The 12,574-nt window shown below is 48.8% G+C and overlaps 1 protein-coding gene across 2 annotated transcripts in view; it reads right to left on the bottom strand.

Annotated features, from left to right (window-relative positions):
* Positions 1-12,574, bottom strand: part of IPPK (inositol-pentakisphosphate 2-kinase) — a 322,707-nt gene that overhangs the window by 248,749 nt on the left and 61,384 nt on the right. The window contains exon 3 of one of the 2 annotated variants that reach the window (XM_069643864.1): positions 6,163-6,210. In XM_069643864.1, the coding sequence (XP_069499965.1) occupies positions 6,163-6,210 (48 nt within the window). Of the gene's footprint in view, positions 1-6,158; positions 6,211-12,574 lie in introns of both variants that reach the window. The other variant, XM_069643865.1, reaches the window with a different exon arrangement.

Genomic DNA, 12,574 nt, shown 5'->3' with positions numbered 1-12,574 from the left:
GCTATACTGTAGCTGAAGATTCAGCCTGCGGTAGAAACGTAAAATGGTAGGAAGTTTAAACCACTGCCACCAGCCATTTAAAGTAGTGAGAGAACCATAAAAATGTTTACATGAGTAGGCAGGATAAGAGGCTACTAATTACATCCCCCCCGCAATCCACATAAAATGGTGTGTGCTGAACCTACAAAGAGAAAAGGTAAGTAACATCAATTTCACGTTACCTTAGAGAAATCTGAAGGATTTTTCTGTGACACTGCACTGAAGGTACTGTGTGCATAGATAAGCGAGCAGTATTAGGAGAAGGTGGTGGGTTGTGAGAAGGTTCATGGGCAAAAAGATGTTTTAGAACCGCTTGTCCCACCTGTGTATCTGTCTTGGAATGAGGGTCAATGCAGTAGTGTCGAGTGAAGGTGTGTACTGAGCTCCATGTAGCTGCTTTGCAAATGCCTCTTTAGGGGGACATTTTCAATAAATGCCAGAGTAGCTCCTGTGCTCCACGTGGAGTAAACTTTTGGCGTGAAAGGCAGTGTCTTGTCTGACAGGGAACAGCACAGTTAGATGCATCCAACTATCCATCTGGAGATGGCATTCTTGGAAATGCGATCCCTTCTCTGACTGGGGCTACAGAGACAAACAGTTGGTCCATTTTCCTTAGCGGTCTCGTCTTGTTTACATAGTCAAGGACCGCCCTCCTTACATCTAGGGTGTGGAGTTTTACCGCAGCAGAGCTTTTAGGGTGCTGGAAGAAAGCCGGAAGCTCAATGGACTGGTTCACATGAAATTTTGAGATGAAGAACCTAGTATGAGTACGTAAAACCAGTTTGTCCTTGTGTACGACAAAGAATGGATCCTGCACTGACAATGCTTGTAATTCACAAACTCTTCTTATCGAAGTAATAGCCACTAAGAAGGCAGTCTTGTAAGTCAGGTGCTTAAGACTGGACTTGTGCATCGGCTCGAAAGGGCGGCCCATGAGCTTAGAGAGTACTACATTGAGATCCCATCCTAGGAGTGGGTTTGAAATTGGAGGGTGGAGTCTCTTTACTCCCTCCAGGAATGCCTTGATGACAGGTACCTTCCACCGCAATATTTTATTGTGGGAGGTAGTGTAAGCCAATATGGCCGCCAGGTGGACCTTAACAGAGTTGAATACTGACCCGAGTCTAACAAGAGGAGCATACAGTTAAGAATATTGGATGGGGTACATTCTATGGGGTTTATTTGTTTAGATTGGCTCCAAATTACAAATCTCCTCGACTTGTCGAAATAACAGTGTCTAGTGTTTGGCTTTCGTGCCTCCTAGAGGATATCGATGCACCGCTGTGGCAGGTTAAAACTCTGACTTCAGGGGCCAAGCTGCCAAGTTCATGGAGTAAGGATGTGGGTGCACTGTTAATCCACTGTGTTGAGTGAGTAGGGTGGTCTTGAGTTTGATGGGATCGCACATCGCCAGTTTGCGCAGGGGGGGGGGGGGTGGAGTAGCATAAGCAAATTTCCCTGACCAGTTAATCCATAGGGCGATCCCCCTTGGAGCCTGGCTGGGGGAACCTGGACGCGAAGTCTGGACATTGTTTATTTTCGCTTGTAGCAAACAAGACCATCGTGGGGAAACCCCATTGAGAGAAGAGGTGGACTCAAACCTCTGGGTCTGGTTGCCACTTGTGTTCCTCTGGTAGGGGATCTCTGCTCAATGAGACGGCTAGAGAGTAGACTTCCCCTGGAACGTGCTGTCATGACAGGAATATTTTCCACATGAGTGCCCATTTCCAAATGTGTTGTGCTAGCCTGGACAGATTTGGAGAACGTGTGCCGCCTTGTTTGCTAATGTAAAACATTGCCGTAGAGCTGTCGGTGAGGACTAGCACCGACTGGTTTGATGGGTGTATCTTGAATGCCTGAAGGGCCTTGAACACTGCCAGTAGTTCCAGCAGATTGATGTGGTTCTGCGCCATAGCATAAGTCCACAGAGCCTGTGCTGTGTGATGAAGGTCATGCGGCCCCCCACCAGGCGTGTGATGCATGTCGTCAAAACTGCACCTCTGTATCGTGGAAGGGTGTTCCCTTTAACAGATTTTTCTCTTCCACCAGCAAAGGTTTTGTACTAATGTTGGTGAAACGACCACTAGATCGTCCCACTGAACGCTTGGCTGAGACCATTGTCTCACCAAACACTCATGCATGGGTCGCAGACGTGTGTGGCATCAGGTAAATGCAAGATGCCATCATGCCTAGCAAACGGGGGTTGCTCGATTAGCTCTACACAATAACCGCCCGCTACAGTGGAAAGAACCCATTTGTCTGAGGTGATCTCCTCCCATGCTTGGGTGAAGTTTGAAATACGCCCTCCTATGGAGAGCCATCGGAGGGCACCTGAAGCAGGCAGTCACAGTTCACAGCTACAGTCAAGCACCCAAGGGTGCCATTTTTGTCAAAATGGCCCGGGTCTTCTTTTTGTGCCATTTCTTTGTGGAAAGGTTCTTCTTGAGATTTACTCTGTGCACCAAACCAGATGTGGTCCCATTGTTCACTTTGCCTTTGGCGGAATTCACAAGTGAAGCCCGCCTCTGGCTCCAGGGTGTCTGGGGTGGGCAGGACGTGAGGAAGGTGCCCGAAACTCATTGTGCGTATTCTCCTAGGAGACCCAAATGCACTTTGTAGTGCTTGTCAGGCAAGGACAGCCACCCTGCTGGGTGACTGACAGCTAGGCTGGAATGAATGAGGGAGAACTGAATAAAAGGCAAGGCTTTTGGCTTGGAAGGGAGTCGACCACTGGACGAAGGAACTGAAGAAGAACTCACGGATGGCTGCTGCCACTCCTGGACCATTGGTTTGCACGGTGAAGCCCTAACTGCTGTTCGGAACCTCCTAATTCGTATCGACAGAGAAGCCCCTGCAAGGACTTATCCCCTTGAGTTGGTGGGACCAAGCAACTGCAAAGTAAGCCACCTGGACATCCTTCTCAGAGCTGGTTGAATTTACCCAGAATTGCAGCAGGAAACCGTATAGCCAGGGAGAGGAACACCAGATTGTGTGGTTTGCTTTTAAGCTGGCCTAGAGCTCCAGGAAGATCCTCCGGTCTCCCAGGAAGCAGGACTAAACGAGCCTGAGCCCCCTCAACAGAGTGCAGGACCCCAGAAGCAAGGACAGTCAATCTCGACAGCCAGGAACCGCGGTGTTGCTATTTGCGGTAGATGCGAGGCGCTGAAACACCAAACAGCCACTGATTTGAAGATTGCCGGTTGCGAGTGGTAACTGTCCCATTGCAGGAATCCCCAGACCAGGAACACAGAGATCTGCAGAGCTGCTCAGGAACAGAAGTCATCTTATGCACTTGTTCTTCAATACAAAAGGTACTGTAAAAAGTCAGAACTTCATCTCTTGCTGTAGAGTTGCTTGCATCTTCTACTACTCACAAGTCGAACAGCTTGTGGCCCTACATTTGATTCTTCTTTCTTCAAAGACTTCTAAAACATTGTGCAAAGACTTTTTCTACTCACCTACCAGAGGTGCTTCATCCTATATAAGCCTTCTGCCTATTGACTTTGTCTTAGCGTATATCCAAAAATATTTGCCTGCTTAAGAATATTTGTGGTCCCTTGTCTGTTCTAATCACCTTTTCTTTTTACCAACTTCTAAGAGTGTTCAAAATGCCAACAGTAAGATATTAATGTCCTCAGCACCCTAGCTATTGAAGTCACCCGAGGGTGTAGGTTGTGTCTGTAGGCCATCCCAAAAGGGGTCTTTACTGATTTAGAAACTAAGTGTGTACAGTATTGGAGTATATTTGTGAGTTGTTATATTGCTCCCTTGTGAAGAAGGCTTATTCTAATTGACTGATAAATTAATAATTGTTTATTCAAGAACCTAGTGTGTTAAGTGTTTACTTGCATAATTGTCACTGTGAATCTCTGTGCAGCTACAGCTCACATTGACCCCTCTTGAGATAAGCAGGTCTGCTCAACACACTACCAGAACTGTGTAGTACAAGCTTATACCCAAGGTTGTGTTTCCCATTACCTGTAGTCAGGGTTGTTGTGTTCCCAAAGGGTACTGCATACAATCTTGCCCAACACTTCTCATGACCCTATCAATATCCTCACATGTCCATTGGGTAGAGCTAGAAATGGACATAGGGTCCAATGGAAGGACCTCGTTAGGGAGAATCATCATACATGTGCTAATTCCCTTCACCTTAGAGACCTCCAGCAACTTTGCTGGATTGAGGACTTTAGAGCGTGAGCCTTTTTCCCCCACTCTCTCATGTATTTTGATGTGTGTTTTACTCTTGTGTTCTTTGATTATGGCCTTTTAGATAACTCCATAGACATCTTTTCATGCGTGTCACACAGCACCCTCAGTGCAGTGACAGAGGGAAGCATTTTAGGCTCTCGCAACGTTTGAACACCTTCTCTGGGATAAACTACTGTTTCCCAGATAAAGTAAAGAGAAATTGACTTTACTAGTCATTTCAAATTCCTAGACCCAGCACACACTATCTTACAATAGAGTGCTGGAGGGGTTACCTGGTAGCCCCTCTATCTAGAAACTCATCTAGCAGTCAAATGCTACCCTTTCCTATCGAAATGGCTGGTGGCAGTGGTTTTACAACAAACTACCATGATTTTTCCCAACCGCGAACACCGGTAGCTAAAAATCAGTGTCCGAGCGCCCTTTGTTTAAACAGGTCCCAGTCTTCTTTTTTTGCCATTTCATTTTGGAAAGGTCCTTCTAGAGTTTGTCTCTGCGCACCAAACCAGGTCTGGTCCCTTTGTTCCTACACTTTCGGCAGGCTTCAGGACAGAAGACCGCCTCTGGCGCCCAAGTGTCTGGGCAGGGCAGGAAGTGAGGGAGGTGCCTGAAACTCCCTGTGCTTAGTCTCCTAGGAGACCCAAATGCACTCTGGTGTGATTGGCTGGCTGACTGACTGTCCGGCAAGGACAGCCAGCCTGCTGGGTGAGTGGCAGCTAGGCTGGAATGAATGGGAGGAAACTGGATAAAAGGCGAGTATTGGCTTGGAAGGCAGTGTCGACCACTGGAACGAAAGAACCGAAGACGAGCTGGAAGAGGACCGTCTGCTTCACGGTTTGCCCGGTGAAGCCCTGCTGCAGGTCTGAATCGCCAAGTTCATCTCGACAGGGAAGCCCTTCAAGGACGACTTCTCCCTTTGAGTTGGTGGGACCATAAGCCACCTGGACACCAATCTCAGAGCTGGTTGTATTTTCCTCAGACTGCTGCAGGAAACCGAATAACCGGGGAGAAGGACACCAGTTTGTGTGCTTGACTACAGCTACCTGAATCGAAGATTTACCAGCTTTGTGACCAGTCCCCGTGCAGTGCAGGAGTCCCCCAACGTCCTCCCTCTTGTCCCCACCACTGAGGCTCAGGAACAGCGAGATCTGCAGGAACTGCCAGGAACAGAAGTTTTCAGCTGCATCTTTTTCTCAAAATAAGGTACTGTGAAAACCCGACCGAGAGAACATCTCTCACTGCTAAAGACCATGAAACTTTGGCAAAATGTAGGCATAGTCGGCTTGCGACCCGACATATGAATCTTTCTTCTATGAACTACTTCTGAGAACCGTGGCAAAAACATTTCCGTTTAACTACCAGAACCGTTTTCACCTATACAAGACTCTAGCCCATTGACTTTGGCCTATCTATTGCATCAAATTAACTCCTCTGGTGAACTCAAACTATTTGCACTGTTTAGGAGTAACTAAATATTTGTTTTATTATCTTCTGCCTTTTTTCTCCTACTTCAAATGCTCTGAATGCCATTTTGCTCCTCCTTCAAAGTAGTTTAAAGGCCTCGGAACCTGATGGTGTGAAGTACTGTAGTATATTTTCGTGCAATATCGATTGCCTCCTTTTAGTGAATGTTTTCTAACTGTGTAATAAATTAAGAAGGGTTTTACCAAGAAACCTTGAGTATAAGAGTCTATTTGAACACTTGTAATAAAAGACCTCTGTGTAATATCCTTACAGCTCACATTCGCTCTTGAGATGAGCCTAAAACAGGATTGTTTCACCTCTCTTCTAACACCCAAAAGCCGTAAATCCCACAAAAAGCATGATCGTCGACAGTTGGACAGCAATACATGTCAAACTATGTTACCAGATACGGGTGACATGCAGCAATGTGTTGGAGCCATTCTCACCTACCATGTTCCGACCAGGGGAAAACTTCAAAAACCGTAGCACCACACAACGCTGTGAAACAAGAGATACAGTTTAGTGTTGTCAACCTAACAGTAGGAGTAACTGAAACATCAACAATCAGGTGGCAAGGTAATAAAATATAAAAACAGAAAAATACAAGATTACTGCAACGCAACAATTATGATGCAAACAGGCCATACATATCGTTATGCAAGAGAAATCATGTTAAACACAGAAGCAAATGGGAAAAGAACATTAATCCCCAGAAAGAACCTGGTGCTCAGGTGGTCTACAATGCGAGTCACTTTTTCCTGAATGAATTGCATCGCCACTGAATGCCCTTGCATCTCCATTCTTATGTTATCGTAAAGATGCACCAATAACTCCAATACTGAAGGCCACAATGGACCAGCTAAAATAGGACCAGCTCCCACAGGTGGTCTGGCTGTCCTGATTAGACAGCCAAGTGCCCCCTTCTGTAAAATGCTGAGATTGCAGATAAGTGTGTGCTTGAACTGTATAAAAAGGTGGGGCTTCTGCTTCTGTAGTGTAAAGCAAGTGGACCACTGCAAACTCAAGTAACTGAAGATGCCTGCAGACCTTGTGCAAGACCGTGAAGCAACCACTGCTGTCCGGACCCTGTTTTCTATGTAACAGCAACAGAGGAGCTGCGAAGAGGACTCCTTCCATTTGGCTGGTGGGAATAACTAGTCCCAAGACAAACTTTAAAACAAGCCATCTCACATGGTGCTAGAAGCTTACAGAGCTGTGGAACAGTAATACCAGGAGACTTGCTGCCCATTTCAAGTGCATTGTCGTAGAAAGGCCGAATACGTCCCAATCTGTGCAGAGCCCGTAAGGACACTCCAGAGATCTGATCCAACTCACCCGGACCCCCTCACCAGTGTGGACTGCAGTAAGCGAAGATGATGTACTGGGGGATACGTGTCCTTTGTTTGGTGCTGCTGAAAAGGCACCAAAACAACAGAGTGAACCATGAAGTTGCTGAAAGTTGTGCAGACTTGCTGCAAGACACCGCCCATTGTCCTGCCTTTCATCACCAGACCATGGAATCCAGGGGTCTGGTCCAGAACTGCCACAACACAGAGAAGCCAACAAATGCTATCTTTAAACTAAAAGGTACTGTGGTGGTGTGGGGGCAGGGGTTTTGCTTACCTGAATCCAAGAAGTCGTTCCAGAGCGTTGGAGTTTGCGTAGAGTTGTCCAAGGCAACCCCCTCTTACCTCTGACCCAGGCTGCTGCTTGTGTCCCCCTCAAGTGCATTTTTAGTTCTTCTTTGTTAGTCGTTAACTTGATGCTTGAATAACTTCAGACACTGGAAGAAATCAACAGGAACTCTTCATCATTTGCTGTACCAAGACCTCAAGCCCTCTCCTAACTGCCTTTAGCTAGGGTGGCGTTTTTTGGACTTTAAAAACTTGCCAGGCAAAGAACCCATCTCTAGAACCTTGAACTATGATCATGGTGCATTAACCACTTATTTGCCTCCCCTTAAAGTATGACCTGTTGAAAACCGCATGAGTGCTCAATTACCGATAATATGGTAACCTTGTCTTTTCCCTTTCTAACGTTGCTACAATTGTACCCGCGAACAAACACAAAAGTGAAAGTGCCCTTTGAAGTGTATTATCTTGTATTCATAATTGTTCTACCATAAATGTCTGAAGTATTTAACACGATTCTGGTGTAAATAATATACATCTATTATATAAATATATTTGTATGTGCTTCTTTGCGGTGCCGGTCTAGTACTTACCTACAGCTCACATGTTCCTCTTAAGATAAACCTGACTGCTCTGTCACACTACCAAGGTCCTGAGCTAGTTCAGAATGATACTAAGAGTTGGGGAGCGGGGGGGGGGGGGATGGGAATCTACAAACCAATGGGATAGCTTACTAAAGTCTTACTGCCAGTAGGACTTCAGGAAAACACCAAACAAGAACCCTTACCGTGCAGGGCAGTCCTAACACCTTTGTGAAGTGTTTTGTAATGGCACCAAGCAGGACTTTGCATAGTTCACCGAGAACCCCAGTTCCGTCAGCAGCTGGACAGTCTTCGGTGTGTGTTCAACGGCGATCTCTCTCGATTTCGCTAGGATGGGCCAGTCGTCCAGGTAGGGGTAAACATGGATCCTCGATAGACGCAGCCGCGCTGCCACTGGCACCAGGTAAAAACCATTGGTGCCGTCTTCAATCCGAAGGGGAGGGCCTTATGCTGGTAATGTTGCCCTTGAACCACGAAGCACAAAAACTTGTGGTGTCCCTTGTGAATGGGGATATGGAAATAGGCATCCTCCAATCCCCTTCTTCCAGCTGTCCTAGGACGTGCTGAAGGGTGACCATCCGAAACTTCTGGGACTTTATGTACTTGTACAGGTGGCAGAGGTCTAGGATGGGCCTCCAACCGCCCGTATTCTTCTTGACGAGGAAGTACAGAGAGTACACTCTGGAGCCTCTTTGGGACAAGCTCTATCACGCCATTCTTCAGCATGGTCTGCACTTCCAGCAGCAGCTGAGGGACGTGGTTTTCCTGCCTGGCCACTGGTGGTATGCGAGGACATCTTTGTTGGAATTCAAGGGTGTGTCCGTGGGCCAGAGTGTCCTGCACCCAACGGTCGGTGGAGATGGACTTCCACACACTGACAAAGTTCGCCAGTTGGCCTTGGTGGAGGGGATGGAGGCGAAGGGTGACGTTGCGGCCAGTTCAATCTTGCTTCGCTGTGGAGGTGCTACCTTGGGGACCTTGGCGATGACGGCGACCTCCTCCAGACTTTGTGGCCCCTGTAGGCCTCCTGGGCCGAAGAGCGGGACGGTTGACGGTAGGACAAAGCTTCCCCGGAAGCCTTTGGAGGAACCTTGGGATTTACCTCCGGAAGTCCGAGAGGATGACCGTCGCTGTTGAAGCATGCCCAAGGCACGAACCGTCTCCACCACGATGGCCTGAAGGGACTCGTCCACGGTCTTCCCAAACAAATTGTCCCTGAAGGGCATGTCCAACACCCTCGACTGCACATCCTGGCGAGTTAGTGGCCCTTAACCATCCTCACCGAAGGCAACAGCTGTTGCCCATTTGGTGGAATCCCGAATCCGCAATATCGTGGCCACTGGTCCAATGCCACCTAGCCCGCCTGTAGGATCTCCAATGCTTCTGCTCTCTGGTCATCGGGAAGGAAGTCCAGGAGGGGAGCAATCTTAAACCAGAGCTCCCTGTCGTAGCGCGCTACGATGGCGAGGGCGTTGGCTGCCTTGATGGTCGTCGATGCCGACGTGATGACTCGTCCCATGGCATTTAACTTCTTCCCCCTCACCGTCTTGTGGTGGGGGGGGAGGGCTGTTTGGAAGGGGGGGGGGGGGGGGGGGGGAGTTGCACATTGACACGGAAGAGCCAGAAGATTTCTTCCTCGTCACCGGCCAAGACCACTGAATCCGGGGAAGGCTGGGGCCTAAAAACACTTGGGTGCAGAGTCCGGCACCCTGTACTTTTTCTTGTAACATTTCCTCTTCGCAGGGGCTGACGACGGGTTCTTCATAAGGGACAGTACCTCGTCCCAAATGTCAGCCAATAACAGGCTCGAAAGTACGGTCTTCCTCTTAGCCTCGCGGCATTGGTACAGGAAACCCTCTTCTCCTCGGGGGTGAGTTGAAACAGTTCCGAGACCCTAGATATCATGGCATGGAACGGGCCTATCTCCTCGGGCGATGAGGCTCTGGGCGATGGAGACGGGAAGTATCCTAACCCGCTGTTGTCGTCCGTGCCCGTTGTCGCCGTGTCCAGGTCAGTATCCTCCCTCGATGGAGGGGATGGAGGCAAAGGGTGACAATGCGGTGGAGGGTGCTTGGCAGGGGGCTCGTCCGATAGCCCTTGTGGGGTCTCCCGCCAGCGGAAGGGGCATCCTCATCCGGTTCGCCAAACACAAAGTGTGCAGTGCCTTGAGAATGTCCACCGAAATGTCCGCTGGTGGTTGAGGTGGTTGCTGAGGTGGCGGAGGTGGGAGCGACGGCGGCAGCAGTGTAGGGTCCTCCAAATCCTCCATGCCCTGCTCCTCCTAGTTGGTCTCGTCACCACTCTCAATGTCTCCATCGTCGGAGTGCCTACCGTAGGACTTGGCCTAGACCAACTTCTTATCCAAAATGGTCTGCATAGTAGAAAGCTCCTCCTTGGAGAGGTCTGTGCCCTGCAGGACTACCATGCCCCCCCCCCTTCTCTGCGACCAGGGGAGACAGTTTCGGGGAGATGACGGGCATCGCCTTCTCCAGTGTCTTCTCTATGGGCTGAAAAGACGATCCGCTCCTGGAAGGCAGGGAAACACTCACTTTGGGGGCCGTACCCTGCGAACCCACATTCGCAGCCTTCGCTAGCCACCACTGCTTCAATGGAAGGCTTCGCCGGGTGAATCTTGGCCTGCACAACCTTGGTGGAGCTTGAGGCTTTCACCTTGGGGGGAGGCTCCCCCCTTAGCCTTTTCCGTCTGGCTCGTCCGGGGCTTCTCCAGAAGCTTACCCAGGTGGTCAGACTTCCTCTTCTTCACCGAACCAGAGCATTGGCTCGCGGCCAAAGGGGCTGGAGACGCTGTGCTCACCCTGGCCGCCGGGGAGCCCGTCGCAACGGCACTGCCGGTGACTGCAGACTTGCGGCTCTTAGCCTTATGTTGGGTCGCTGGAGCGCCCTCAAAGGTCTTAGAAAACCACCCAGGTTTATTCTTGCGGTTGTGGGAGGCATGCTGCTGGGATTCACCCGAAGCAGGGGCCTTGGCCTGGAGCCAACTCGGGGAAGACACCTGCGCCAATCCTTCAAGGTGCAGGGGACCATCTTCTTGCAAAACGCACAGTCATCGTCCACGTGCGTTTTGACCGAATGCAGGCAGTAAAATGCACAGCAAGTGCCCATCGTCTGAATAGATGTTCCATAGGCTGCATCCTGGGCAAACCTTGAACAGAGGCGTTAAGTCTTCCATCTCCTCTGCCATGACCACGCAGTGCAGGCCTCAAAGAATCTTCTGGAATCCTCCAAGAAGCAAACAACGAAATCTCGCCCTTGATCGGATGATGGATTGATGGAACTTGAGAAAAATTGAGTAAACTCTAAGAAACTGAACTCGTGACTGGCTTTTTCCATTTCTTTGTAGTAAGCCTCATTTTTGGACTTTCAAATGGTGCCCGAGCAGGGACCCTACCATTAATGTTCCCTTCGTTGTTGGGCGAAGACTAGGCTGTCGGATCGAGATCAGTGAGTAAAAGGGTCCCTGCACAAGAGACTTGTTTCCTCGCAGAATGCTATGCCCGATCTCTGGCCGATTGCAGCGCCTAGAGGTTATCGCGGCAAGGGTTCCAGAATCGAGGCTCGTTTCGTCTGTCTGTTTGGAGGAATTGCCAGCCACGATTGTCCGTTGGTCTGGATTGGAAAAACAGGAAATGCCCCGATGATTTGATTGGTAATATTATTTACGCATAAATATTTTGGCCAGGTAAGACTGATTTTAGTCTGCCTGGTAGGTTTTTATCCTGTTTTGCAATATTTTGGTGCCGAGGAAGACAATCTAGTAATTTTAAACAGTCAACCCGTACCACCAGAGGGGTCGGCGGCGTACGATATGTACGTGGCCTACTGCCTAGGCACTGTTGTATTTAAGGATATTTGGCATCGACAAACCAGGCATGCTCCAGACATTCAGTGGCCAGTGTTGGGTAGTTTTGAGGTGTCCAGAATAGAAAATTTGGAATCTGTATTATTGTGTAAGAAAGCTAGACCATTTGCATTTGACACTATTAGAGATTGGAAGAAGGAAGCAAATAAGCGACTTAAAAGTCGAGAGAAGCATGTACTTAGACATGACAAATGCCGAGAAAGCCTTAGTACATGACCAGCAGAAACAAGGAGAGGCCATTAGGAGTATGGATAGGGCCTTTGAATTGGAAATACAGAAAATATACCCATGACAAGATTTGCATGCATCAGATGAATTGTTGAATAAGTTACTGAATGAGCGGGGGTCTGATTCAGGAACCGATTCTACTGCACCACCTCCTTATGTATCTCCTTCTGCATCTGCACCCATTACGATTGCAGCAGCTGCTGCTATACCAGTTGCACCATCTGCACTGATAGCGGTATTTCCTCCACGGCTTAGAACGCATGATTTGTTCTCGCTTTTATTATCGGCTGCTTCTACTTCCACTCCAATTCAAGTGCATGATGTAATGGACACGGATTCGAGACTAATAACACGCTGTACGATCTCTGCAGACAGAAAAAGGGAACTGCGTGAATGGGCTGAGACGTATATGGAGGGGGGATGAAACAGCTGCTTTAGTGCAATGTCAGACGATGGGTGTATTCTGGAGCAGATAGTATCGATAGAACAAATGGAGGTATACCTTGCTGAAGTATGGGGTG

The sequence above is a fragment of the Ambystoma mexicanum genome, chromosome 2p, assembly GCF_040938575.1.
Source record: "Ambystoma mexicanum isolate Mex_15411 chromosome 2p, UKY_AmexF1_1, whole genome shotgun sequence".
Lineage (NCBI taxonomy): Eukaryota > Metazoa > Chordata > Amphibia > Caudata > Ambystomatidae > Ambystoma > Ambystoma mexicanum.
The sequence above is the reverse complement of the archived record's forward strand: the minus strand, read 5'-3'. Positions and strand labels throughout refer to the sequence as shown.